Raw genomic sequence first — 27,683 nt, 5'->3', positions numbered from 1 at the left:
CACAAACACAAGTTGTTCTGAAAGGCCGCTTCAGTTATTAGCTGTTCATGGCAATCCGAGTACACAATGACAATCAGAGAAAGAAAAGAGAGAGGTTTATATTTTTTTTTAAAATAAACTTTTAATGTGCTATGTAGGCATCATTGCTACAAAATCTTCCACCTAAATGCAATACTACACACTGTTACCACACTGCATTTTCACTGTACATTAAAAAATCTGGGAAGAATATTCCTTCACTGGAAAAATATCATACAATCACTTAAATAAACAAAGACAACATTACAGTGCAAACAAAATCCTGGTTTTATTTATTCTGCAATTACTCAGTACTTTCTAGAAGTCTTTTAGAAAAATAATAAAAAACCTTCCCATGGACAACCAATACTTTTGAGATGATTTCTTCTTGCTGAACCAAGAACCTTGATCTGATCCTTGAAGCTGTAATAAGCTGTATACACAGTTGTATGAAGCAATGGATCCCAACCCAAAATTTGCAGACAGCAATAAAATGGCACCTGCTGGCTTCATTTGACATTTGATCAGACCCCTGACAAGACAGGTCTGATACAATAGTTATCCCCATGAATTAAAGACAAAGTGCTTAAGGAAGCCAGGCAAGGCCTTGGTTAATGATGCTGTTGGTTTCTACTTGTAATTGCTGTTAGACAGAGTAGGGGCATACTCTTTTTTCCTTTAAAGAAGAAGAAAAGCAGACCATGGAACAGAAACAATGTCAGATTCAACATGCAAAAGAAGAAAGATGACATGTTTCTGTGCCAAAGGGCATGATAGTGTTGCTAGAGCCCACAAGGACTCAGAGCAGATGACACCTGATTCCTAATCTGTGTGAGCTCTGCCACCTTCATAAACTCCTACTCTGCTGAGAGAATATGCTAACTTAAAAGTGCCTGTATGCTCTTGTCAGTTGGGTGATGTTAAGACAATAAAGAGCTCTGCAAAGACTTTAGGGAAATAAAAAATGCATGTAAGTGAGTACATGAAAAAGGGGGTGTTTAGTTTCACTTGGAGAAGATTGTTGTCTCTTTGTTCTCCATTGGGTCACCCTTCTCTCGGAAAACCAGAGAACCTATTCCAATGCAGCTTCAGATTCTGGGTGAGACAGGGACAGTCTGACCCACTACCGTTGCTGCACAGAATGACACTATTCACATATGTGTGATCCACTCCTGTTCAATCTGCATTGGATGTCACATAAAGAATAAGGCAGGCTTAAAAGGAAACAGAACATTTAGCACCGGTGATATTACATGGGTCATCCTTGAGATTCTTATCAGATTAGACAATACAATGAAGCACTACTTTTACAGGCAGTAAGTGGTTATTCCATTACAATTTTCAGATTTGCACTTCTTTCTAAGCATACATAAAAAATAGTAGTAGCTAAGAAAGCTGAATTAAATAGCACACAATTTCACAGTCCTATTGCAGTCTGTAAAATACATAACCTGCATATAACCAGTTTGCTACTATAACAGCTGATGGGTTAATGCATGACATTCTAGACATATGTGGGAGATGGTTCAACACGAGGACTTATAAGGCTATTGATTCCCCAGTTCCAACTTGTGCACAACTATAATTTTTCACTTATCTCATTCAATGAGCACACAGAACATGTAGAAAATATGTCTCAAGTGGAAAGGCAATGAGCTGGCAGGACTAAGACACAGAGCAGCTTCTACAGTACTTCTGGCTCACAGTGACTGAAATACAGCAGGAGGCTTCTGCTCATGGTGAAAAAGAACACTGGCCAGAAGGTATGTGTCAAAGGGGCTGTGTTTTAAGAATGGCTCGGTAGACCAGAAAAACAAATTCTGCTCTGCTACATATCACAGTTCTCACAGCTGCAAAAGCCATCTCGTGGAAAGGCAGTGTGACACGCACATGTTAGTCTGCTGTATCAGTAGGACACCCGTTTGATCCAGACGAATGAGCAAGTGAAGATTTTGCCTACTAAAGTTTTATAAAAGCCTTTGGCCACCCTCATGCATAAATAGTAACCCACATATCAAATTGACTTATCCTAACTACTTAAAACATTATGGTGTAACTGCCCCAAACAGAATTAGCTGCCTGTACCTACGAATGAAACTTGCAAATGAAGATAGTAAACATTAAGAGATTATTGTACCAAAAAGGATAAAAATATATAACTACTGTTTAATTACATCCCCTATTCATAAGTAATTGACCATGATTCACTCTCACAAAATTACTTTAAGATTGTGTGTTGTATCAGGGATGGTGATACTTTTGGCCCAGCCACCTGTAAGAGTTTATATTTTCCCTGCCAAGTCCACTGATAAAACGGGAACTTCGTCCTTGGAGAGAGAGCTTCTTGTATAAACTGTATTAACTGGTGTTCTGTGATTGGTTCATCGTCTGCCAAGGACATCTGAAGGAGAAACCAAAGAGGAGGGGATGAAGTAACAACTCCTGACTCAATTAGGAAAGACCCCCGAAGCATAGTGTGCACGTGGAAGGGAAATTCCAAAGATCTCACTCACGCACTTCAGTGATACACACAACCAAGGGAGTGGGACTGAGAACCTCTGGCGGGACAGTGCTGGCCACACCTGCCTAGGCAGATGTAATCAGTTGACTGTATAAAGCAAACAGCTTGTTTTTTGGGTGAGCTTGCTCCACACGAAGGATCAAGCTGTCTTTAGCAGGGACGCCTGCTACGTGTGAGCCTGCTAACCCTCTGAAAAACGCAGCTGCTGCAGAGGATTTTATGGTATTTGGAGTTGGAAAGATACCCCATGAATGATGCCTGAGTGAGTAGGGTGTCATATTTCCTCATTGGTTTCTCTTTCTCTCGGGTTCCCGTTTACTTTGGCCAGTTCTTTGTAATAAATATCAGTGTTGTTGAGCTTTCAATGGTGTTATGGTTTCAGATTTCGGTATGCTCCGAACCCTTTCCTAATATATGTGTCTAATAGGAGTTCAACATTTGACTACCCCAAGAAACTGCACTAAAAAATCCCAAATCCATCAATCTAAGTGACCAGAGCCAGAGGCTTGTCTGCTAAGCAGCTCCTTCTCAGGTCCATCAAGAACACGCTAGGATCCCTCAGAGTACTTTACTCTTTCTCATGGAGAAGTTTCTCAGAGTAGCAAGAGAATAGAAGCTGTTGGTTTTTTTACTGCTGAGAAGAACTTGTTGGTTCTTCTCAAAACATGAAGGAGCAACTTTTGTTGGGAAGCACTTTCATTCACAAAGAAGGTCTGGGAAGGTTATCTACTCTCCTTGCACTAAAATAAGTTTTCTTTCTCTTACGTAGCAACACAGTTCTAGAGGCATGCTTCAGCACAAGAGTATCATACACACAGTCCCATATGCAACTCTGCAGAGAGCCCACATTCACAAGACTAAACGCTGCCACTCTCCATCATAGACTCAAACTCTGAATTCTGGCAATGTATTCAGTGCAACCCATCTTACCTCTCACCTCCCATCCACAGGAAGGGGTGAGACTAGGTTATCAGAGTGTCCGCACAGCCACAGGGTAGAGCAAGGACAAGTGTTCTGCTCCTTTGATAGGCAGCTTTTTTGTGGTGTAGTAATGGATGACTTCAGGAACACTGTCAAAGGGAGGGCTGTTCTGGCCCAGGATGTATTTCTCTTTGGTTTTCATCAATTTCATATGCATAAAACCTTGACTGCTCCTGCAAGAAAAGCAAAGTGTTAGTTTGCTGCAGTTTACAGCTCTTTAAATACAGCTCTTTAGGCATATGTATATTACACAGATAGGTCAACTCAAATACACAAACCATAATTCTTACAGCTGATAGGTGGACTTTCTTAGTTCTACTTTCTCACAACATCTCTGCACATCTGTTCTTGTTTTCCTTTAATGTTTATATTTTTCTCAGCCACTCTGTTCAAAATAAGTCCTTGTTCTCATGCGACAGCTTTCTCCTGATGTTTTTCTCTTCTTCTCAGAGTGCATCAACATGTTGTCAGGACCAAGGCCTCCATTCTCAGTCAGCTTTTCGTTCTATATCAGAGGTCTCGGTCCAGCTGAGATTCCTCACAGTAGTTCATGCTTGTGCATAAGGAAGCAGCACCATGACAGGCTCTCCTCATGATGTAGGGGGATGTAGGAGAACAAAGTGCAAGTAGTTGCTGGCTCACAGGCCAAGACAGTGGCCAGACTGACAGAGTGACTGCTAGCTGCAAATCCCCACGGACAGTCCAACACAAAGGCAGGCTAAGGTAGTATTTTGTTCTCAGCGCCTATGCTGCCTGGATCCAAGTGCAAGGCTGTGTAACCCTGGAATTGATCCAGATGTGTGCCAGAAGACAATCCCTTTCCTCACTCATGCCCCACCCCTCTCCCAGCCCCATCAATGTTTTCCTGTGAACTATTTTCACTATAGCTAATCATTACTTTTGGACCCAAATATATCATTGGTGTTGGCCTGTCAGAGGCCTGAGGGTCCCTTTGTAGACACAAGCTGGCCACGAGCCCTGCTCAGCTTAGGCAAGACCTTCCCATTCTATCCTATAGAGGCCTCAGGACAGACCTTACCCATCCCACCCTGGCAATAAGTGCCCAGAACATGTCTCTGTGCATAATCTGGCGGCTTCAGCTGGGAGAACTTCCCCAGATAAGCATAATGCTGCACTGTTCTGAGCACAGGCTGCTATCCTGCAGTCTTTCTGCAGGCAGAGACCATGGTGTGACTTCCACAGCAGAAGCAATAAATTCCTGGATAACCAGCCTGCCTGCACAGTGCACTGTCATGCTGAGGGAAGGCTCATGATTACACAGGTAAAAGAAGAGAGGCATGGCAACTGCCCTGCCTGCTCCTGCCAAAGCAACCCATCCAACAGAGTTTAGCCCCAACAATACAAGAGCAAGGAGCAGCTCCTACACTGCAAGATGTTAGCTGAGGCCTAGAGGGTTTTTAAAGCTTGCTTGATGTCCCCCAATCCCTAACTTTCTCACTCCAAGCCATTATTTCTTCCAAGTGTGTCCAGGGGCAAAGGCAATAGTGTTAAAACTGGAGTTGGTCTATGTCAGCAAAACCCCCACAATTTAAGATGACACAGAAAGCCGCAGTCAGAAAACAAATCATGCCGTGTTAAAAACAGTTTATCTAAAATATGCCATTTTCTAGTTAGCGGGTGCAGCACTCCCTCTGGAAACACCTGTAGCATAACCAAGCTCGTATCTTTCAGATGTACTCAACAATTCTCTGATGAAGTGAACCTTCCTGGGGGGCAGAAAACACTGCAGGCAATGTAATTATAGCTCTACATGCTTAAAATTTTGCTTTAAATATCAATTTCTTAGTGGAAAAATATATCCCTCAAGTCATAATTGCTCTCCAAATTATTCCCCTTAAATAAGAGTGACTTATCCTTAAACACTTATTATGAGGACAAAGGTATTGTTTTCTTTCTCCAGTTCCCTATGCATCTGCTTTGCTACAGCATGCCTTAAAAGTGTGTAGATAAACTATGGAATTGCAGGTGCATGCTAAATTTAGAAGTATAGCAAGGATCAGAGCACAGAAGTGCACTTTAGCACACTTCAGTGCAAAGACACTTTCTGGCCTTTTTAAAAATGGAAGACAACACATCTAATGTAAACAAACTGCTACAAGCCATATATTCATGACAGACACCTATTGCTTCTCTAAGAGTATCCCACAGTCAATGAGCTTACAGTATATGATGTCTGTGACTGCCAAAATTATACAAACGAAAAAAAAACCATCTCTGCTATATCATGACAGGTCAGCCTTTTGAAAGACCACACTGATTGTGAAGATGAGTAAAAGATAATGTGACATTTGGCTCATTTAGCCATCGAAAGCTGACTGCCTAAGACTAACAAAGCTCAAGATTTTATTTGCACACAGCTTTTCTGTTAAAACCAACTGCTAACCAGGATCTCTGTGGAATATCCCAGATGATTCAACTGCCAACTGGTCATGTGCAGATGAAAAACTGTGAGGTTGTCTTCATCCAGTTATTCAGTCATCTTCATTCTCATCTCCTCTGATTATTCAGTGACATCTCTAACAGCTCTCAGTCAAGCACTAGTTCCCATTTTCTTTCCAAGACAGTCTGTTGGTAAACTGTGAGGACATGGACGGCCACCTAAGATTTTGATTGTTGAAAAGCAGATATTTCCCACTTGCATACTGTCTCATGTCCTACCCCCTTTGTATCTTCTCCACTTCAGCAAATGTGGTGTTTCATCAGCATTCACAGTTAGAGCAGATTAAAATCTAGTTTCCCTTTTGTAGGTCTTCATAGTATTTTGTGTAAAATATTTTCCTCCTTCACTCCCTTTCTGCCTTCTCTTAGTTTCCAAAAATTACATTGTGAATCTGCTATGTGCCTCCCTTGTTCCAAGTGAACTGATCTGTCATTAGCTGCAAGTAGAAATATCAAACCAGACAATTCTTGTCTTTTAGAATGAAGAACAAATTAAGTTGGAAGAAAGTCAGCTTAGCACCTTGAAACCATGCCCTTGAATTAAACACTTCCAACTGTATAAGATTTGAAACTGTTCACATCTACACTAAGGATTCCTCTGTGCTGTTTCTCTTTCTCTATTTGCCCTTGAAGTTTGTCCTTCTGTCACAGACTCCCCTCTTCTAGTATGCCTGGACTCAGAGAATCAGTGCCTTTAGTAACTGGTAAGGGCAGAAAGCACCTACCCTTGGTTAACAGTACTGCTGCTGCTAGACCAGCGATCAGGATTAAAGGGACACTGTTAAAAAGGAACCTGGAAGTCATACTCCTCCCTCTTCCTGTCCTCCAAATTCTTTTGATTTAAGCTCTGATTTTAGTACGCAAAGACATTACTGAAATTTCAGGTAGCAACAGGGAAAAAGCCTCATGGCTGAACTGGCTGTAAATCAGTTTTCTGCTTAGGTCTTGAAGCACTGTTGGAGTCCACCTGAACAAGTGCCTGACAGTGAGAAGACCTGGTTTTGGAATGCTGATTTCTCAGTTCTTTCAACAACAATACCTATTAGAATCTGCCAGGCCCAAGGTTTTCAAAGAAGAGAACGTAAATGACAATTCCAAATTCACATATGTGAACACTGATGACAGTCAGTATTGTGAAGAGATGAGACATACATGTTTTGCAAGAGAAGATGCTGGGACCTGACCTAAGATGTGATACTGCTACTTTATGAATTCTGAACGTCACTGCAGTTTCTCAAATGTTGCAACTTTTAGTTCAATTGAGGGAAACCACTGACAAAACATTGCTACTGCTCTTCCCTTCTATTTTATTCTCTCCTTTTCCTTTTTGCAACCATTCCCATGTGTGGTGGTTTAGACCTTGTTTTCCCCCAGAGGCTAAAAAAGTGGTAGACCCCAAGGGGTGGAAACCCCTGGAAGTTTTGAAGTTCTGTCCAATGGGCACTCCTGCAAAAAATGTAAACATATCACAAGCTCACCGGAAGAGTTGTAGTTTTGGTTGTTGTGGAGAGGTGGTCATGTTGTAGAGCCACGAGGAAGGGGGCTCAGAGCCCCTTGGGGCCTCCGGGGCCCCCCAGCCCCAGTTGGGGGCTACAGAGACTTGGAACAGTGTTAGACTGGACTAAGTGTTTGTGGTTAAGCTGGGAGATGTTTCTCTCCATCCTGGGCAGCGGAGACAGAGCAGAAAGCAGAGATGCAGCGTCCAGAGACTCTGGCTAAGAGCCAGGACAGATAAGATGCGGCAGAGGCACTACAGCCAAGCAGGAGAGACACAGTGTTGTCCGAAGAAGGAGAGTCGGCAGCAGAGCTACAGAGTTCTGGGGGTAAGAACTAATACCAGACCTCCCCCAAACTCCTTTGAGATCCCTCTGAGAAAAAAGAGGGAGATGGACTCCTATTTTGGAGAAGAGTTTTGGACATGCAGCACTGGGGAGAGAGAGGAGCTGAGAAGCTCAAAAGACATCCCGGAGCTGGACCGGGACGGCCAGATGGAATGCGGGGGGGGGGGGGGGGTTGACCTTGGCCCCCCCGTTGCTGCTGACAAGCCTGGCAGCCTGAGACAGAGCACAGGAGCTCTGGTAGAACTCTTTGAGGCAAAGGCTTGCAACTGAATGCTACCCAAGATGTTCTGACTCAGGGGTGAATCCCCCGAGGAAAGGGACTGCCACGAAGACCCCTGAGCTTCGTGGTATGACGTGGTGACGCGAGCTTGTCCCTGCTACGCAGTCCACGGAAGAGAAAGACCCTCGTTTTGGAGACGACGGGCCAAGGGGCTTGGAGACCCCCTTGTGTGTATTGAAAAGAGATCCAGCTAAAACAACCCAGTTACTGCTGCATGGAAGACAGAAGAGGAGCTGCTGCCCTAAATGTGGAAGGGATCTGTCCTTCTTTCCCTCCTGGACTTTTATTTGGAGGGGAGAAGAGATCTGATCCATTGTAAATACATATGTCATGGTAGAGAGAGTTGTGATCGTGTGTATAATGTGATATGGTATTTATTTGTACAGTCATTGTAATATATTCCCTTTCCCCCATTTGGAGTCTGGTGTGTTTTGTCTGGAAAAAACCATCTCACATTAGGTGGAGACGGGGAAGGGGGCTAGGACTAGGGAATTGGATTTTGGGGCTATCTCAAACCATGACACCATGAGTTTCAAATACAGGAGGAGAGAATTGCTAGTTGCTAATCCCTGCACCAAATTGCTTTGGAACTCTCAAGCACACATGTTTACACAGACACAGTACTTGATATATGACTAATAGTCACACCTTGTTTAAAATGTTTGGCAACAGAACTATAAAACCAAGTGACTTTGAATTACAACTTTCCCACACATTTTCCTTCAGTTTTCAAAATCCAGTGAGGATGGGAAAGGAATTGTGCAGACAGCTAAACAGACTTTGGGTTTTTTTGATCTTATGCCTGAAGTGTGATAAAAGAACATTAAATACATATTAATTAGGTATTAAACCTAGTATTTTTTTCCAGAAAATGCTAATGGCTTTGAAACATCATTTATGCTCCCAATCAAAAAGTTTGGCCAAGCCTTCTGAAAACTGTTTTTGCTGAAGAAAGCGCTGTTTTGTCAGAACAGATTTTCTGCATTAATTTTGACAAAATGTCACTTGAACGAGGAAAAAGAAGCAACAGCTTTGCAGTAACATCAGAAAAAAAAATTCTAGCAATGTAGAAAACACATATTGTGTTGTTCTTCCATTCTGAAATGCTTTTCCAATTCATGATTTTAATTTATATTACATGCTGTCACTTTGAACAAAACCTATAATGTTTCATGTCAATCTACAGCAACAAAGAAATAAATTAAAACCTCCTCTGAAAAATAAAAACTCACTTTTTTTCCCCCAGATGAAAAAAACTTCAAAAAATCCTTTACTGGAGGCATTCAGAGGATGGCCTGTCTACTGCTTTTTCTGTTTCAGCTCTGCTTTTTCAAGCACAGAATACACAATGTCATCATTCTACATCTAGCAGACACTGTCTCCATAGTAAACAATGTCTCTTCCCCTACAAGCAAGAGCTAGTAGTGTTCATTTGCACCCAAGATGTGAAGATCACCTTATTGAGCCCAGGCTCCATTCTCTATAACCAGCTGAAGGTAGTGAGGATGTTTAGCTTGTTGGCACTCTGTAGAAGTGACAGAATCCTTGCTGTCTACTAACAGCCTCCTGGCTATTACCTGTCAGTACTACTTAGGCTGACAGCAGACTAGTAATACACTTTTAAATATTTTCATTGAATCGCTGATTTAGAGAGCCATCAAAAATCCCACTACCTCTTTACAAATTATATTGACAGGAAGAAACTTGTAGTTTTTACAATATCACAAGAGTTACTTACAAGAACATATTGTGTGTTTTAAATCAACTCAAAGGTGCAAGTCTAGCATTCATCCAAAATCCAGAACTACTCAAAGTCTACGTACATAGCTTTGGAAAACAGGACTGCTTCCACAGATCATGTTGACAAAAAAAAACTTTGCTTGCTGATCCCTTTACTATTCAGGGAAACCACATGTGTGCTTATAAGTCCACAGGATCACGATGTCACTGACACCATCCTCTCTGAATTCAGCTCTGTAATTCCAGTGACTATGATTGTGCAGAAACTATGTGACAGAGCAGAAAGTAATGCCCACTGCTATTTTTACTCACAGTTACACACTGGTGAGATAATCCTAACCTAAAATTCATGGCTAGGCTTCTCGAACAAAGATTTGGGAAGGGCTCTACCCACATTTGCTACAGGCACACTGGTGGCTAAAGAGGCGAGATAGATAAGATCAGTTGCAAAAGGCACAGCAGAAAGACTGTTTCAGTTTAAGAAAATAAACAGTAATGTAGGCATTCTAATAGGTCAATGTCTACTACAACACCTAGTTTTGAAAACTGAAGCCAGCTTGTAAGGTGGAGGCTAAATTTAAAATTTTATTGAGTTTTAGAGATGTCCTAGTTAGGACAGCTGAGACCAGTTCATCATGGTATGGGTGTAACCCAAAACTGTGTATTCTATAGCCTTCCATGCCATTTCCCAGAAACTGTTGTCAATAGACTATTCGCACCCTCTGCCCATAGAGCCTGACTCCTCAGGCTATAAACTAGGTGTTAAGAGGCCTGTGAGATAGGAGGATACTCTTGTCCTCACACCCTTTGTGGAACTCCCCGCCCTGAGGGAAGTACTGAACATTCCTGCCTGAACTGGAGGATATATAATCTTGGAGTTTTGGAACATTTTTAACCACTCGTGGGATCCAGAGGAAGACTGCAGCTCATCGCTCTCAACCAGACTGAGACCACCACCCTCAACTGGACTGCAGTCACCACTTTTGACCAGACTGCAACCGCTCTCCCACCAGCAGGTTTTTCCCTCTCCCTTTACCTTGGACTCAAGCGGGGCCCAAGGAACACCACTTTGTTCATGCCCCAGGGTACTGGGTTATACATTTGGGTTTTGTGGGTTAAGACCAATTGTTTGTTTGTATGATTGTACTTACTGTATTATTTTAATAAATTGTTATTCTGACTTATAATCTCTCCTTTGAGTTGAGTTCATTTCCCCTGCTGGTTAACTCTTAAACCAGCACAAGAGATGTTTCAACAAAACATTTTAATCTCTTTAGTTACTGACATTGTTCATTATCAAGTAATCTTAGATGAGGTCTGATACACTACTTACTGTGTGACTGTTTTAATGCTGGTTTGCATTAGTCCCTAGTGGGCCCCGGGCCGCGTGCGCCCGGCGCGGCGTGTCCAGCTCAATCCCGGGTGAGGAAAGGAGTGAGAGAGGGGGAGCTTCGCCGGTGCAGACTGTGCCATTGTGGGAGACAAGAGGGGGAGCCCAGAACACACAGAAGAGAAGGACAACTCCAAACCCGAGCAGATGGAGCTCGTTCAGCCCTGTAAGGCCGTCCATCTAAGAGAAGGTCACTCTAATCAAACCTACGTCCTGAGGACCTCGCTGTCCAAGCTCTCTCGGCCCCAGCAGATGAACCTTAGGATTAAAGGGTGGGCTCAGTTCAGCACACACTGTGTCTCACCTAAAAAATCCATTGCGCAGGCTTGAAGGCCTTACCTGCATTTGCAAAGCCCTGTATCGACATCTACAAATGCAGTCACACAAAGATCAAAAGACAAAGGCATATACACCTGCCTCCAAAGGTGCAGCCAAATTAACTCTAGCACGTTGGAACATCAGAACCACGCTCAATTCTGCAGACAGTGGACGTCCTGAGCGCCGGTCTGCCCTGATTGCCCATGAACTGTCACGTCTCAACATCGACATTGCTGCTTTCAGCGAAGTTTGCCTTCACAAAGAAGGCAGCCTCAGAGAACATGGTGCCAGTTACACAAAGTTCTCTATCAACCGGCACCTCAGGAAGTCCCCCATCATCCCCACATCACCACTGGCCAATCAGAGCTCAAATCAGTCCAGCAGTTTAATTACCTGGGTAGCCTCATCTCCTCGGATGGTAAGATTGACAGGGAGACAGACAACAGGTTAGCAAAGGCATATAGTGCCTTCGGAAAATTTCATAAAAGCGTTTGGCGAAATAAACGCCTGAAGAAAAGTACCAAGATCAGTGTTTACAGAGCCATAGTGCTGTCTACTCTCTTATACGGATCTGAATCATGGGTCATCTACCGCCACCACCTGCATCTCCTAGAATGCTTCCATCAACGCTGCCTCCGTACAATCCTAAACATCCACTGGTCAGATTATGTGACCAATACATCTGTTCTAGAACAAGCAGCAGTCACAAGTATTGAGGCCATGTTACTGAGAACACAGTTGCGTTGGGCAGGGCACCTCTCCAGGATGAAGGACCACCGCCTCCCTAAGATCTTGGTTTATGGTGAACTTGCCACGGGCTGCCGCATGAGAGGAGCCCCAAAGAGGAGATACAAGGACTCCCTGAAACGACATCTCAGCCTTGGCCATATTGATCACCATAACTGGTCTACTCTGGCCTCCAATCGGGAGGTCTGGAGACACACCATCTATAACGCTGCTGATGCCTTTGAGAATGCACGCAGGATCACCCTTGAGGAGAAAAGACAATGCAGAAAGAATCGTGCCTTGCAGAATATACCACCTAAGGAGCCTTTCTGCTGTGCCTTTTGCAACCGGACATGTCTATCTCATATTGGCCTTTTTAGCCACCAACGTGCTTGTAACAAATCTTCGTTTGCGAAGCCCAGCCATGATTACACTGTAAACTATGTAGTCTGTTCTTGAAAGTGAAGTGTCAAAGCAGAACACTGATATTTTCCACGCTCATCACATGCGATGTTTCTGTATTTCAGCATGCTCCGAGGGACAGCCCTCTGCCAATAGCGCCGCCTCAGAGGCACGGGCTGGGCGTTCCCTCCCAGGCCGCTCCGTTTTCCTTCCCATCCTCCACCCCCGTCCCAGGGCACGGAGGTTGTGGAGCAAGTGCTGGGCTTGTGCCAGGGCCTGTGCTCGGGCCTCCACCCGGCAGACACAGCATCGAAGAGAAAAGACAATGCAGAAAGAATCGTATCCTGCCGATACCATCCAAGGAGCATCACGCTGAAAAAGATTGTGAATAGGGTTGGTGTGAGAACGCAGCCTTGTTTCACACCATTAGTTATTAGAAAGGGCTCAGAAAGCGCGTCACCATATCTGAGTTGGCCACACTGATCCTCATGAAGTGAGATGATCATTTTAAGGAACTTGGGGGGACAACCTAAATGCTCCAAAATCTGCCACAGACCTGGTATTTGTTCTCAGACAACTGCAAGAGAAGTGCAGGGAACAGAACAAAGGTCTCTATGTAACCTTTGTTGACCTTACAAAGGCTTTCGATACTGCGAGCAGAAAAGGTCTGTGGCCTTGCAAAGGGGAAATTGTGACTTGAAAGGATTACCTAGTAGAGCCCAGTCAGTGGTTGGTCTTCAATGAGCAAGACAAACATAGTAACCCTATCCTGAGGTCCTGTTCTATTGTTACATTAGATAGGCACCTCTGAGAGCTTGATGTGCAGTGAATAGTTTAACATCTAAAACACTTAAGAAATAATTCTCTCTCTTCCCTTTGCACATCTACTTCCAGCTTGATAGTAAAGAACAGGTCTAAGACAAGGAAATCACAACTAGGCATTTCAATGGCAGCCAGAAAGCAGGATTCCTGGTCACAACAGAGTTACGAGGAGTAAAGTTCTCCAGTTTTTACCAAGCCTTGTGCAACTAAAACTAGGTGTAATAAAAGAGTGGGTGGGTGTGAATGAGCCAAACATCTACAACCCTGAAGAAATACAGAGAAGAGGAAACACAGGGAACAATGCAGCAATGCAGGGCTGATGGAGGAGGTACAAGAGAATGTACAGCTGCCCCTTGGGCCTTTGGGATCATATTGTTCTGGGAAGGTAGATCATATTCTTTCCCTCTTCTGCTATGGAGAATTTAAACAATACTGACAAGGAGGCTCAGCTCTCTCACAATCCATAGAAGGATGCTTTTAGCTTCAAACACTTGCCATCAACAATAATTATTCCGTGTTTCTGACATGAGCAATGCATGAATGTGTACATCAAAAATACCTTCTCTGATGCCTGCAGAGATAGCCAATCCACGTGCAATTAAATGTCCCTGGGTAAACTACAGTATCTCAAAATGACAGACACTGGCATGAGCAACTTAAACTACCTCAATGGTTGCTTTATGTACAGATGCATTTTAATTTGGTAATGAAGCTGTTTTGATGTTTCATTATATTTGGAATGATAACTTTTGGAATTTGAATCAGACAAATATCTCACACAAATTCCCCATGCAAGTTAAGCCTGTCTGGCCCTCTCAAAGTCCACAGAACACAGAAAGGTTTCCTGCTATAGGAAAAGAAAGTCTACAGAGATGACTCCATTGAGCAATACTCAGTTATATTAAAAGAAAATGAGCATGTGCTACCATCTTTTAACTTTTCAAATACAGATAATATTTGGGTAGATTCTCATTGCTGTGTTTTGGGAAACATAACCTTTTGCTACTAGAGAAAAGAAACCCCAAAAACTAGAGTAAAGTGGTTTGAGTGGTTCTTTAGGTTTTTGCGTGTGTGTGTTGGACTTCGTTTGTTTATTGTTTTTGTTTGTTGTTTTGGTGGGGTTTTGATGTTTGTTTGTTTTAGAAAAAGCTTGCCACATGAAGCTGCAGTACAGACTTTAAATCGCTGTTACTTAATCTCAATACAAAATCAGGGTGTCACTCTTCCTTTTCCCCTGAAGCAGATACGTATGATATTTAACTGAAAAAAATGCTGATTCACACATGCTGGTGAAGGTCCCCAAGAAGCACAAACTAAGAGGGAATATTGTAGTCCTGTGCAAAGGGACTACAAAAGGATACTAAGAGCCTGAACCCAGTTGTTCAAAATAGCAAAATATAAATTTAACTGTCACCTTTTCCTCTGGAAGTTGTGCTTCGGTTGAGTAACAAAAATTACTGGGCTAATGCAAGAATGAAGTGAAATACTTTTTAAAAAGTCTATTCCAAGACTTCCACAAATTTAAGGGAAAATTTAAGCCTACACCCAAAGCACATGCCATTAATGCTTCAATGTTCGAAAATATCTAGAGACCAATTGTGTCAGAGAATAAGCAGATCAAATGATAAAATAGACAACACGAGCTGAACTGCACTTCTAAAGCAAGTGTATTCCAGTTCAAGGCAAATCTCTGCATTACAGAGAAATCCCAAAAATAACAGCAAGGGAATAACAATTTAGAAAACAGTCCTACAAAATATTTTTTTACTTAAGTCTTAGAAAAGAATCTTAAAACTAGTTTAAAAGATGCACTTCCTCTCAACCCAAAGTGGGGATATAATACCAGTTTGAAATTTACTGTTTAGACAATCAGACCAAACCAGGTTAGAGTAGATGTGGGCCCCTCTGTTTCTAATGAACCTATGAATGTAAAAAAGGATCAGCTTTCGTGCTACTCATAAAACTTTTCTTGCTACCATCAATATCATCATCATCCCAGTAATAAATTTGTGTCTTCAGACACATGAAGAAACAGTGTAAAAGGCAAACTGGCAGAAGTAATGCTAGTTAAAAAGGTAAGTAGGCCTGTGTCCCAGACCTACTTGAAAGGGTAGGTTCCATATCAGACCCTATCCTGTAAGATAGAAAGGAAGCAGTTCCCTTTAACCTGTACAGTTTATACAAAGGTCAAGGGGCTTCTTTTTCTCCTGCACAGAAAACCTTGAAAATCTTCCTCAGCTAGAAACTGAAGCGAGCTTAAGACCCTGCCCAGGCCCAAAGGATTGAACTAAATGGTCTTTGAACATGCCTTCCAACCCAAAGTACATTCTATGACACGTTGAACACAACATCTGTAATGCACCCTGCTCAGCCTAAGGTAGGTGAGGCAAATTCAAAGCACTGCTAAAACTGGAACAATGCTCATTTCCTAATTCTGTAGATCTTTCATCCTTGATCCTGGGCTTTTTACTTTCAATAACTGTAGCAATGCTGTACATCTCTACTCCAGTAAAGCACAAAACCCCAAAAGGAATAAAATTCCCGAATAATACAGTTCCTTATTCAGCCTAAAGCATAAGCAGCAGGAGTACCTCAAATCAGAGCCAGAAAAAAATTAATCCAAGTTTATTTAGTTAAGTGGGCACCAAACGAAGACCAACATCCCCAGACTGGAAGGTACTAATTCAAGGACTGTGACTGTACACAATGCAGGCTGACAGTCCCAAACTCTGTCCTTTGGAGCTGAACCAGTACAGCAATAAACTGGATAATCTTCTTGCACCAGAGAAGTTATGGCTCATAAATTACATTTATTATGTTTTACTAACAAGTACTTACTTCAGTGAAAGAGAATAGTCATGCTTGCTCGTTTGACTGTTTCTTACAAGGTAGCTACACTCTTTACACAAACGTAACAGGTTTTCTGCATCTGTCCGACTGATTGCTCCATGATACCATCTAGAAAAAAGCAGAGAGATTAATACATACACAAATATTCCCACTCACAGTGCTTTCAACTACTTAATTTCTTTAGGTATGAATAGTCATTAATATCACGTGGATATCTTCATGATCTAACAAATTACAGATAGAGATCATTATCTGAAAGTTAACATTACAACTTGTGGAGGCCTGTAGTTCCTGTCAGCTGAAAGAAAAAAAGATCAGGATGCAGCGTGCATCAAGACTGGTGTACAGTTTTATGTAAGAGATTCCCATTTAGAGTAACACATTACATAATCTGTCTTGTAAGCAGCAGATCCGTGATACAAACATTTGCTCTATTTCATCCCAGTGGCAGATCAGTTTTTAAACTAGTATACCAGATAAAAAAAAGAAAACAAAAGCAAACAAACAGAAAATCACATGTGGAGAATACAAACAGTTAACAGTCGAAAAGATTTTTCTAAAATAAATCTTTGAGGAAGGAGAAGAGCGATAAAGTGTGAAGATCTCTAACAATGACATGTTCTAAACAGAGCTGTGGCAGCTCAGAGTGCTTTATGCAAATTCCCCATGGATCTGTGTAGCCAGTGCAATCAATTCAGGGAAAAAAGGGAAATCAGCAGAGGAGATGTGTGTCCTTCATGAAACTGACCACTGCAAACAAAGAACCTCCTCAGCACATGCTGCTCTATATCAGCTTTTAAAATGGCACACTCCCCAAGTAAGTGCTTCAACCCTTCCCTTAAGTTTCCCAAGCAATGTTATGTGTCTGGCTCTGTACTGGGTCAATCGCACCTCTGAGGAAGATCTTTCCCTTCCTGCAATTGCCAGATACACTTTGAAACACGGTGTGACACTACCATGTCTCTCAAGGTATACATCAGAAGTGCTTTTTGTCTGTTCTTACCAGGAACTGTTGCTGGCTTTGTGTAAAAAAATTTCTTCCATTTGTTCTGCTGAATTAACTATAAGGCAGATGCTCCAGCTACAAGGTAAGTGAATAAAGACCCTTTGACAGAAATCATGCTCTTAACTACCTTGTGCTGGTGTCAGCTACATTGTCAAAGCTGATGAATGAGCTAAAAAAGAGTTGGGGTTCAAATTAAAAATTCATTGTATGCTTGGTTACAACCAAAGTCTGCACCAGAGAGAACTAAAAGGAGGTTATACTATTGTATATTCACAACAAACTATTAAGGGAGGCCCTGAGCGCTTCACCACTTCATAAAAATAGAGACACAGATAGAAATGTTTTCAGGCAATGTTCTCCCTATTTCCCTTCAGATGTTTACCGCTGAAAGGTATTTGTCAACAAGCACTTTAAAGACTAGATTGTCTTCTGAGTGCGAGGGAATAATATTAACACAAGCGTGATTCAGAAAGTGGATTTGGGAAAATTTAATTTAAAAGCTATTCCTATTAGCTAGAAATATATTAGGGCCAAATAAAAATATTTTTTATATTTTTATATTTATATCCCCCTTGCCAAAATCAGGGAGATATCCCAGACTCTGATATTCAGAGGGAAGTATTTCTTATATTCTTCAGATCTGGTGTTCCCCAGCTGTCAGAGAGGTTCATGGAAGAAGAATACAAGGCTGGTTTGAGAAAGAAAAACCTCCTTTTAAGATCTGGAAGTAAAAAGAGCAAAGTATGAAGACAACTGACTCTTATCTGTTCAGATGGGATGCATGGAAGCTGTTTTGGCTACAGCTGAGAGTAAACAGCAGTATCCAGTAATTGCTTGTGAGTCATATACCCATGTAAATGGGACACTCAGATTGCTCCTGTTCCTGCTAGCTAGTGAGATAAGCATAGTGCTGTACTCAGCTTTAAATTCCTGAGTAATTTGCTGTTTCAATTGTATTGGGTCTGTTTGCCCTGGGTGTGCTTTTTTTTGAATGTCAACATGTAGGTATTTGTGCAGAAAAGGTCTGCATCAAAGGTCAATGACATGATCTTAAAAAAGTGAAATGACAGCTTGTGAGAGACTTCAATGCACACACAGGACAACCTGCATGTCTCCTAAGACAGCCAGAAAAACATAGGCACAAAATGCAAATTAAAGCAGAATTCAAAAATAATTACACACTTTGACATTTATTCAAGACCTCCTCCCAAGACTGTAAGTACCCTGATTATGGTTTACATAACATTCTTCCTGATGGCCCTTACTTTGTCAATGATCAAGTTTCAGCCACCTAGGGGCCACAGCTCCACTGAAGACAGGACATGTAGCATCAATTAATACAAGTAAGTATAATCAGTTATTACAGCTCATATAATGTACAACGCTACTCTGCTTCTGAGTTGGTCAGAACAAAACAGGAAACCACCAGATCTTGATTATAAGGCTGGGAGGGATTCACTTTCAATAAGACAATGGAAACAGCAGAACACACTTTCTTCTTTGTACTGTTATTGAGGAAATAGAACAAATTAATTTGATTCCCCTGGGTCCATGAACTATGAACTAAGTTCATAGTTTCCAATTCCTTAATCACAAGTAACCAAAAATATTTTCTTGATATCCTAACACACCTTGGTATTTCTGCCTGTTTGGGGAATTTCCTAACCTAGCTATCCATTTATTAACTTTTGTGTTTCCTTTCCTCTAGATTGTGTACTCCTTTCTACAGAAACAGACTCTGTTTTTGTAGAGAAAGATGGAAGGGTTTGGCAAGTGCTGTGGAGATGTCTCACAGCACTAAAACTTGAGCAACTTGAATTATTATGAATAATCTATGGTACAATAAATCTAAATTCTTCCACTTTCTGACACATTATAGTTAACTGTGCATTCATTTCAGGTTTGATCCTGCATTCTGAGGAATCAAAAATAACCTCATGTCACTGACATTTGAATAATTAAAGGAAGAAAAACTAGCTCTGCAGTTTTTCAGTGGTTAATATCAATTGCAGTTACATGTAACTGCAACTATACTGAAAAAGAAAACTACACAACAATGTATTTATGAGTCAAAAATTAGTTAACAGATACTCAACCTCCTGCAGTATTATAAATGTATTTGGGGGGCGAGTATGGTGAGCTGGAACTACCAAGTCTGAGGACCAAATTTACAGTCAAATTTATAGCCTTTTAATCATTTATTTATCTAACAGTATTTCACAATAACGGTTGCTACTTCCTGTGTTGGAGACAAGCACACAACCTGTCAATGAGCAGATGGTTCAAAGGCTGAGGTTGATTAGATGGAACATGACACCATGCAGATGATATTACTCTCTGTTTCAAGCTTAAGCTTCCAAATACTGCCTGTAAAAATAGAATGTCAAGGGAAAAGGAATTCTGGAACTACCTGCTCTCAGACACAATGAGAGGATTCTCTCCTACTGAGGATTTGAAGTGCAAAAGGATTGTTAAACCTCTTAATACCACCAGCATTCAGGAACAAAGTATTCTCACAAAGCACACATTCACATACATGCAAAATTCTGTCCTCCCTCCCCTGTACAAATAAATTCTGCATCTAAAGTAGAATGATAGTTTCTGGAGTGGGCCTGCCTTCAGGGATTCAAGACACAGCTTCCTTCTTTACTTCATGAATCCGCTGGCTTTTTAGTGCCCACAAGTATCAGTCTAACCTGTGTAAATTGCCCCACATGAAGATTTTTCTTTGTGTAACAGGAGTTCTGGTCCCTTCTAAGAGGCAGCACCTTTGGTATGACACAGGATGGTGGATCATTCCATCACACAAGCCACTCTGTCCAAATCATTCAAGGAAGAGTAACAATGAGGCAGCACGAGGGCCACTTTTGTGGATACAGACATTCACTCCACAGAATTCTCTGAGAACCTGATTTTGGAGCTGATAAAACTGCCTCTGAACATCGCTCTCAAGTTTGACACCACCAAAGCAGAAATAAGTCTTTTTTCCAAAAGCTTTTTAAGTGGTCTTATCATTCTCTCCCTGAAAGAGTATCACAGCCAGATGCAAGGCATGTCTGATATATTAGAAACATGTTACGAAGCCACAAAAATATGGAATTAAGGCAGCTTTAAGGCAGGCTTTGTACTAGGTGATATACAATTTTTTTTCACAAATGCAATATAACCAACATGGTTGAAAGGAAATACCTGCATATACTTGATAGATAAAATTCACTGTTCCCAACAGGAGTTTCCCATTTAAGATTATTCTGCCCCCCACAAAAGTTACTTACACTTAGTAGGATTAATAAAGAGTAGTTTTTTTGTGAGCACAAGGGATACTGAGGAGGGCAGCTGGACAGCAGGATCTGGGCACTTTCTGCTCCTGTAAGTGGGGAGGCAAAGAGCTAGAGAGCAATTACTGTGCTTACTTACATCTGCTTTTCCAGTTGAATAGCTGGATCTATTCTCTCTCCCAGGATCCCACAAAATTCTGGACTGCCATGTTTGATGGGTTTAAAGCCTCCTCCAGGTGCTCTTAATTGTCTGTGCTGGTCATTTGAGGGAGAAGGAGATGCTTGCCGTTTCCCACTTCCATTAAATTGGGCTGCAAGATACACAACAGTTACCTCTGCAGGCAAGGTTAAGAAGGACCAAAAGAGTTGTAGCACTTAGAGAGGTTTCACACCCCACGGAGAACAAACATACAGCCACTAGCATTATGATGTACTGCTTTATCTACAGAGTTATATGTATCATGTAAAGGTGTTTCTTACTATGCAAAGTAGTCCTAAAACTCTCTTTCTTTTCCAGTAACAAAAGCCACACTCTTCTAAACCTTGTTATAATAACCAGTACTTATCTTAACATTTGTTCCTTTCATCCCCCAGAGATGATGCTCTTAAATAATTAACAGTAACAAGCTTTTAGTCAGGTACCATAATTCCAGTAACAAACAAGTGAGAACATCAAGAAATCCTCAGTTTAATGCGGTATCATCCTAACAGTGATCTGGGTGCAAATCCAGGCAGCTAACACCCATCAGAAATACTGTCAAGCACCAAAGAATTAACAGTGGCACTTATACAACACTGGCACAAAGCTTTTGTCTTTAAATACTAGGAAACAAACAGGTGAAAACAGAAAACAGCATTTGCTAGTTTCTCTCACTAACTATAGTATTCCAAGAAAACCAATATGACTTACTTTGCAAACCTATAATTTATTAGAGCACTGCAACATCCCTAGCAAAGCACATAATAATGATGTCAGTGTCCTCATTCTACACTTACAGATTCCACATATCTGTAATTTAAAAATAATTAAAGAAGAGAATGTTGACAGAAAGAGGGAAAGAAGCTACCCACACCATATTCCTGACTCTCACTGCCTTCTGTGGTTTGCTGCTTCATCAAAAATTAACATTCCCACCCTGCAGATGACTTTATTTCAAGGTCATCTACTGGGCACCAGGCAGAAAAGGCTTCACTGTATCAGGAACTAAACATCACAATGTGCACCAGCACAAACAGCTCAAGCAGCTCCTCTGTGAACTTCAACAGCAACATGAGAAAAAATGTTGCAAGGTAAACTGAAGGGGCCCCCTACGAAGTTATAGGTATTATGCATTTAGAACTAAACTTACTATAACACACAGCCAATTAGGCATGTGGCTGGTAGTACCCAGTGTTTTAAAGCAAGTGTTCTAGAGCAATCTAAACAGCAGGAAGACCCCTATAATGTTCAAGTTCAAAAAAGATAATGCATACAGACATGCTGGACATGGAAAATGTTTTGGAGCTTTTTTATTATATATATATATATGCATATATGCTATCTTCATGGGACTTATGACAATTCCAAATTTCTCCTCTATTCAGACAAAGCAGGCACAAATTTTTGCCAAAACTGGGCAAATGTATTCAATCTCATTCTTAAGTATGCACGGCAGTAATATGCTGGTTCTTTCTTAAAATATAAACTCAGATTTAACCTCATTACTGGGTAATGAAAGCTAATTAGCATAAGAAGAAGAAACATTGCATGTGCATACTTGCCCATAACACATATGAACAGTACCATTATTTCAACTGTAAGAAAAACAGTCTAATCAGGAGATTCTCTGAAAACCAGTGAACTTAATGTCAGCTTCTGACCAAGGAGTATCTTTCAGACACTAAAAAATTCAGTTCACAAAACAAACATGAAACCCAGCTCTGACTGTAAACAGCAATACCTTTACATCATAGAATCATAGAACGCCTTGGACTGGATATGACATCAAAGATTATCTATTTCCAGTCCCCGAATGGAAGGAGGATGTCACCACAGGCAGTGATTCCACCCACTAGACCGGGTTGCTCAGAACCCCATCCAACCTGGCCTTGAACACTTCTGGGGATGAGGCATCCACAGCTTCTCTGGGCAATCTGTTCCAGTGCCTCAGCACCCACCTCAGTAAAGAATTTCTTCCTAACATCTAATCTAAATCTTTCCTCTACTAGTTTGAAACCATTTCCCCTTGTTCTATATTTATCTGCCTGTGTAAAAAGTCACTAATATGATGGTTTAAAGGTAGGATCTATTCTCCAAAACCAGCAAAAAGTTAAATTTCAGATTTTTTTGAATATTTTGGGTTTTTTTCTCTCTGAAAAGCTCAGACATGTCTCTGGACTCCTGCCTTTCTTTTTTTTTTTTTCCTTTTTGGTTGGTTGTTTTTGGTTGTCTTTTTTTTTTTTTTTTGGTTGTGGTTGTTGTTGTTTTGGGGTTTTTTTGTTGGTTTGGTTTTTTGGGGGGGGTTTGCTTTTTTGTTTGTTTGTTTTGTTGTTGTGAATTAACTTGTCAGGAAGAAGCAGCCTCGAAGGGATAACCAAGCAGATTAAACCAACAAGTGAGATACAATCTTGTTATCAGGTCTGAGTTTTGGCTGCTATAAATCCCCTCTTAAAACCTACTGTATTCGCAATGAAGGTTCAGAAGCCTAATTCCATGGAACTGGCAGTGTAGTTCTTTATTGCTACAATAATTCTGTTCATCACAGCCATTTCAGTTACAGAATACCTGCACACCTGACACTTCCCCATTCTCTATGTGGCCTCTCTTCCACTGCCCTGTATCTGGTGCCATACCCCAGGGGTGGTGGCATGCCAGAACTCCCCTGTGCTTTAGTAGCCAGCAGAGGAGACCCAAGTCTGGCATCTACAGATTCCCCTTCAAGAAGTAGTCCATGATCAGTGCTGGAAAACTACTACCAAACGGCCCTCTTCATAGCATAGGTCCATATATTTTTTAAGGCAGACGGGCTTTACAGACTTCACGTGCATTTCGTTTACCCAGAGGTTTGCTATTCCCCTCCCGGCAGTCCAAGAAGTCAGGTTTCTCATAAACTCAAATGGAAGCCAGTGTCAGCCTGATATGCCTGAATGGGCTCTTCAGTGCCCATGTTATCTTCCATCTAGCCAATGGGGTCTCCCTGGTGTTAGTCATCCCCTTTTCTAGCCAGACTTGTGTACCTGAAAGCTACTTTGTTCCTGTTACTTTGCCAATCTCAACTCTTCTGGGCAAACCAGTTTGCCCAGCTCAGCAGGAGTTCTATCAAGACCTGCCCTCTTCCCAGAAGAGCCAAACACACATCCAGCTTCAGCTGTACAGCTTCCAGTAAAACAAAATTAAATTTGTTTTTGAAGGAACTCAAGCTGCAGACAGTCAAAATGCCACATTCCAGCTCTGCTACACAGAGATGCATCTTTCAGTAGTTCAGAAGTCCCTGGGCTACACATAGCTTGCTTCATCTACAGTGTCAGCATGACATGAGCTCCATGCTTAGGAGTCGGGGCACAGATATACTCTCCTCAACCTGAGCATATTTCATAGCCTGTGCATGCTTACATTCTACCTTTTCAACTACAGGTTGGAGATAAATAGGTTTTAGCTGTGCTTCAGCAATAAATCCTGAAATCACAGCAGAGGAACAAATGTTTTCCTTAAAAGACTTGCATGAGTAATTAACTTCATGATAAGTCCGGTGTTGCTTGCCACTTTGGTTTGTTTCTGAGATCTATCACCTGACAAATCAAAAACATGTGCTGCACAAATCTGTCTGCACTTCACATCACAAATATCTGTTGTTCCCTTCAGATGAACTTCTCAAAATAGAAAATTTTTAGCAGAGGGTACCTTCAGGACCTCCACAACTCCAAGTAGTTAGGGGATGGTAGTTGTGAGCCTGTAAGGTTGGACTTGCCCACTATCAGAATTTATAATACCACTAAGACCAACATTGTGCTTTTCAGAGAAATCCACCTCAGCTAAGAACTAAAAAGAACCCCACCTGGTCTAGGTACATCAGGCAGCTACATTATAGAACCACAGAATAAATCAGAAGAGCACTTCATATATCTCAGCAGTCGGTCAATACTTCTCCATTGCAAACTTTCCACTGTTTCAAGTTGGACCTCCTCTTTCCTTATTTTAGACATCTATAACTCCTAGGACTTAAATGTAGAGACACCAGATGAAACAGCAGCTTGAAACTATGGTTGCAGTCAATCCTTACACACTCCTTTGTAACAAATAACCAGGTACCTAAGATAAACTAAGTTATAATGAATGGTAGATGCAATCAAAGAAATCTAATTAATCTCAAAAATGGTTTACTCTTCTTATTTTAAATAAAAATGCTACATGCTGAACCAATAAGGAATCCAACCATATTTTAGTCTATTACTTTTAGTCTATTACTTTTGTAAAGCAGTATCTTGTTCTATGTGCTCTCATAAGAGTTAACTACATAATGCTTAGAAGAATATTTACACATAGACTGGCGATAAAATCTCATATTGGACTGACCTTGTTAATTTACAGTTACATGTACACAAACTGAAAAGCAAATATAAAGAAAAGAATTCACAAAATTAAGATTTTTTTTTTTAAACAACTAAAAAAACCCCTATTTAAGAATTTACCTGTTAAAGACCAAAAAAGTGGGCATGAAGGGGAGTACAGAGCTTAAGATTTAAGTTCTGAATGAACTAAAAATTATCCATTTCATATAATATGAACAACACATGAAGAATAATGTCTAAGATTTACATACACACACAAAAGACTCTTTAAGACAATAATTTTTAAAACTAATAATCCCATTTCTGTGGCTGTTGTATTACTAATTGAAAAATCTGTGAAGCGTGATCTTACTGGAGACAGACATGTACTGGTCCCACAGTTTGTATCTCAGTGCTGTTAAGGTATGAAGTTGCTGGTTTTTGAAAGGAAAATTACTTCTAGGTAGCACACAATCACTGTTCTTGTGTGGGAAGCTCAGAGCCACTCTCTCACCTGTCAGGATACGAGGCTGCATATATGCTCTAGGCAAAGACAGTACTGGTGTCACCACAGGGACACAAAAAAAGCCACAGAAATGTCTACTGAATGCCATAGTATGAACCCAAAACACAGAGCTTCACACACATGCCAGACATCTGCAAGACAGCCATTATGGCACTGGAAACCTGGTGATACCCATTCTCTGTTGATTAGCCTATCTTGATATACACCAGATATCCCAAATTACAGCCAGGATCTCACAGCCAGGAAGTCTCCCAGCACAAGCCTTGCAAGCGTTTTAATCGGTCCAGCAAATGGGATGAGTCAGCTCAGACAAGCCTAAACCAAAGCCTGTTTCCACCAGGCAGACCTCAGGAGCATAACTGCAAGCCACATGAGCAGGTTAGACTATTGTGTTGGAGTTCATGCTCTTTAGAGAAAGAGACTTCTTTACCTGTAAAGCATCCAGCAAAATTGGATGCTGCTTTAGATCCAGGTTCAAAAGATCTATTAGCATATGCTTAATGAGAAAGTCACTCAGCCTGTAGCTCCACAAGATTATTATCAGCTCACATGCCAGAGCAGACCATGTTGCTAGGAAGCACAAATCAGTTTTCTTTGACCTCTTCTGTTCCATAGGAGCCCAACAAGAGGAAAGGGGATGTTAAGCAAGAGGTTTCTTTTTAAGTATTTTGTTCAGGTTCATCTGTGTGTCTCTCGTTCCCATGCACATTTCACAGGATGGATAATGCAGACATCAGTTGGCTTAGAAACAAACACAAATCAACCACAATCTAAAAATGTAAGAAGAAATGAGGAAGAGAGGTAGAATCACTCTCACAACAATAGGCCATTGCTCTACCCTGTTGTGCTACCTATTAGGGAATCAGGTCAGAAACCTGATAGTACCAAGAAGGGCACTATCACAACAGGCTCTGCTTACAGAACACTAGCCCTGTACAGCTATGAAGGGAAGTTACTTCCCATTTCTGTAACACAGCAACATCTTGGCACACAGAATTGCAAAATCACAGATAATTCAGGTGGTAGAGTCTGCTGTGCGATCAGATCAGGTTGTTTATCCAATCACTGCTTCACGCAGTACGAAAACATCTGAAGATGGAAATTGCAAGAGCTCCTTGGACAACTGGTTCCAATGCTTAACTGTTCTTGAAGAGAAAATTATTTCCTGTATTGAGTCAGAACCTCTCCTGATTCATCCTATGTCTCATCTTCCCATCACACACCTGTGAAGAAACTGGCTCCATCTTCTTGAGGATCTCCTCCTATGTACTGGAAAGTTCCCATTATGTCTCATCCAAAGTCTTCTCTTCTTCAGGCCAAACAGGCCCAGTTTCTCAGCATCTCCTCACACATGCTGTCATGTGCTGCAGTTTCCTGTCATTTTGGTTGCTCTCTGCTGACAACATTTATAACATCCTTCTAGTATCAGAATACTGGACACAGCATTACACAATGTCCAGGAAGTGTGAATTAAAGAGGAACAGTCACTTTGCTTGATCGACTGGCTTGCTCCTGTTCACACAAGCCAGGATGCTTCTTGCCTTCACCACTGGTGAAGAGCACTGCTAGCCGTATTTAGCCCACTTTCCCTCGGGACTTCTTAAGCACCTTGTAGCAAAGCTGTATTCCAGCAAATCAGTCAGTTCTAGGTCCTTATCACTGCAAGGGGTTAGTCTGTTCCAGATGCAAGTCTTTTGGTTTGTTCTGGTTGGATTTTGTAAGCTTGTTGCCAGCCTATTTCTGCAGCCTGTTCAGGTCCCTCTGAATGGCAGCTTTGCACACTCATGCCCTCCCCCTCCCTTGGTTACTATCCCAAAGTTCATGAGGGGCATTTCCTCTTTCTGCTCTGGGTTACTGATAAGCGTGCTGAACAGGAAGGGTTCCAGAACATATCCTCTGAGGAATCACTTGTAACAAGACTCCAGGAAGAGTATGAATCACCAAGCACTACCCTTTCAGGTCAATGACTCTAATCAGTTTTCACAAATCTACTAGTC

The 27,683-nt window shown here is 41.4% G+C and overlaps 1 protein-coding gene across 3 annotated transcripts in view; it reads right to left on the bottom strand.

The window, feature by feature from the left end:
* SHB (SH2 domain containing adaptor protein B) overlaps window positions 1-27,683 on the bottom strand; it is an 83,843-nt gene that overhangs the window by 19,501 nt on the left and 36,659 nt on the right. The window contains exons 4-7 of one of the 3 annotated variants that reach the window (XM_027745182.2): window positions 20,773-20,944; window positions 16,338-16,457; window positions 3,470-3,693; window positions 83-2,419 (exon numbers count right to left, since the gene is read on the bottom strand). In XM_027745182.2, the coding sequence (XP_027600983.1) occupies window positions 3,510-3,693; window positions 16,338-16,457; window positions 20,773-20,944 (476 nt within the window). In that variant the 3' untranslated portion in view covers window positions 83-2,419; window positions 3,470-3,509. Of the gene's footprint in view, window positions 1-82; window positions 3,694-16,337; window positions 16,458-20,772; window positions 20,945-27,683 lie in introns of those variants that run through there. The other 2 variants (XM_039380937.1, XM_039380936.1) reach the window with 2 other exon arrangements.

The sequence above is a fragment of the Pipra filicauda genome, unplaced genomic scaffold, assembly GCF_003945595.2.
Source record: "Pipra filicauda isolate LSUMZ 115617 unplaced genomic scaffold, ASM394559v2 scaffold208_size1342795_pilon, whole genome shotgun sequence".
NCBI classification, from domain to species: domain Eukaryota; kingdom Metazoa; phylum Chordata; class Aves; order Passeriformes; family Pipridae; genus Pipra; species Pipra filicauda.
The sequence above is the reverse complement of the archived record's forward strand: the minus strand, read 5'-3'. Positions and strand labels throughout refer to the sequence as shown.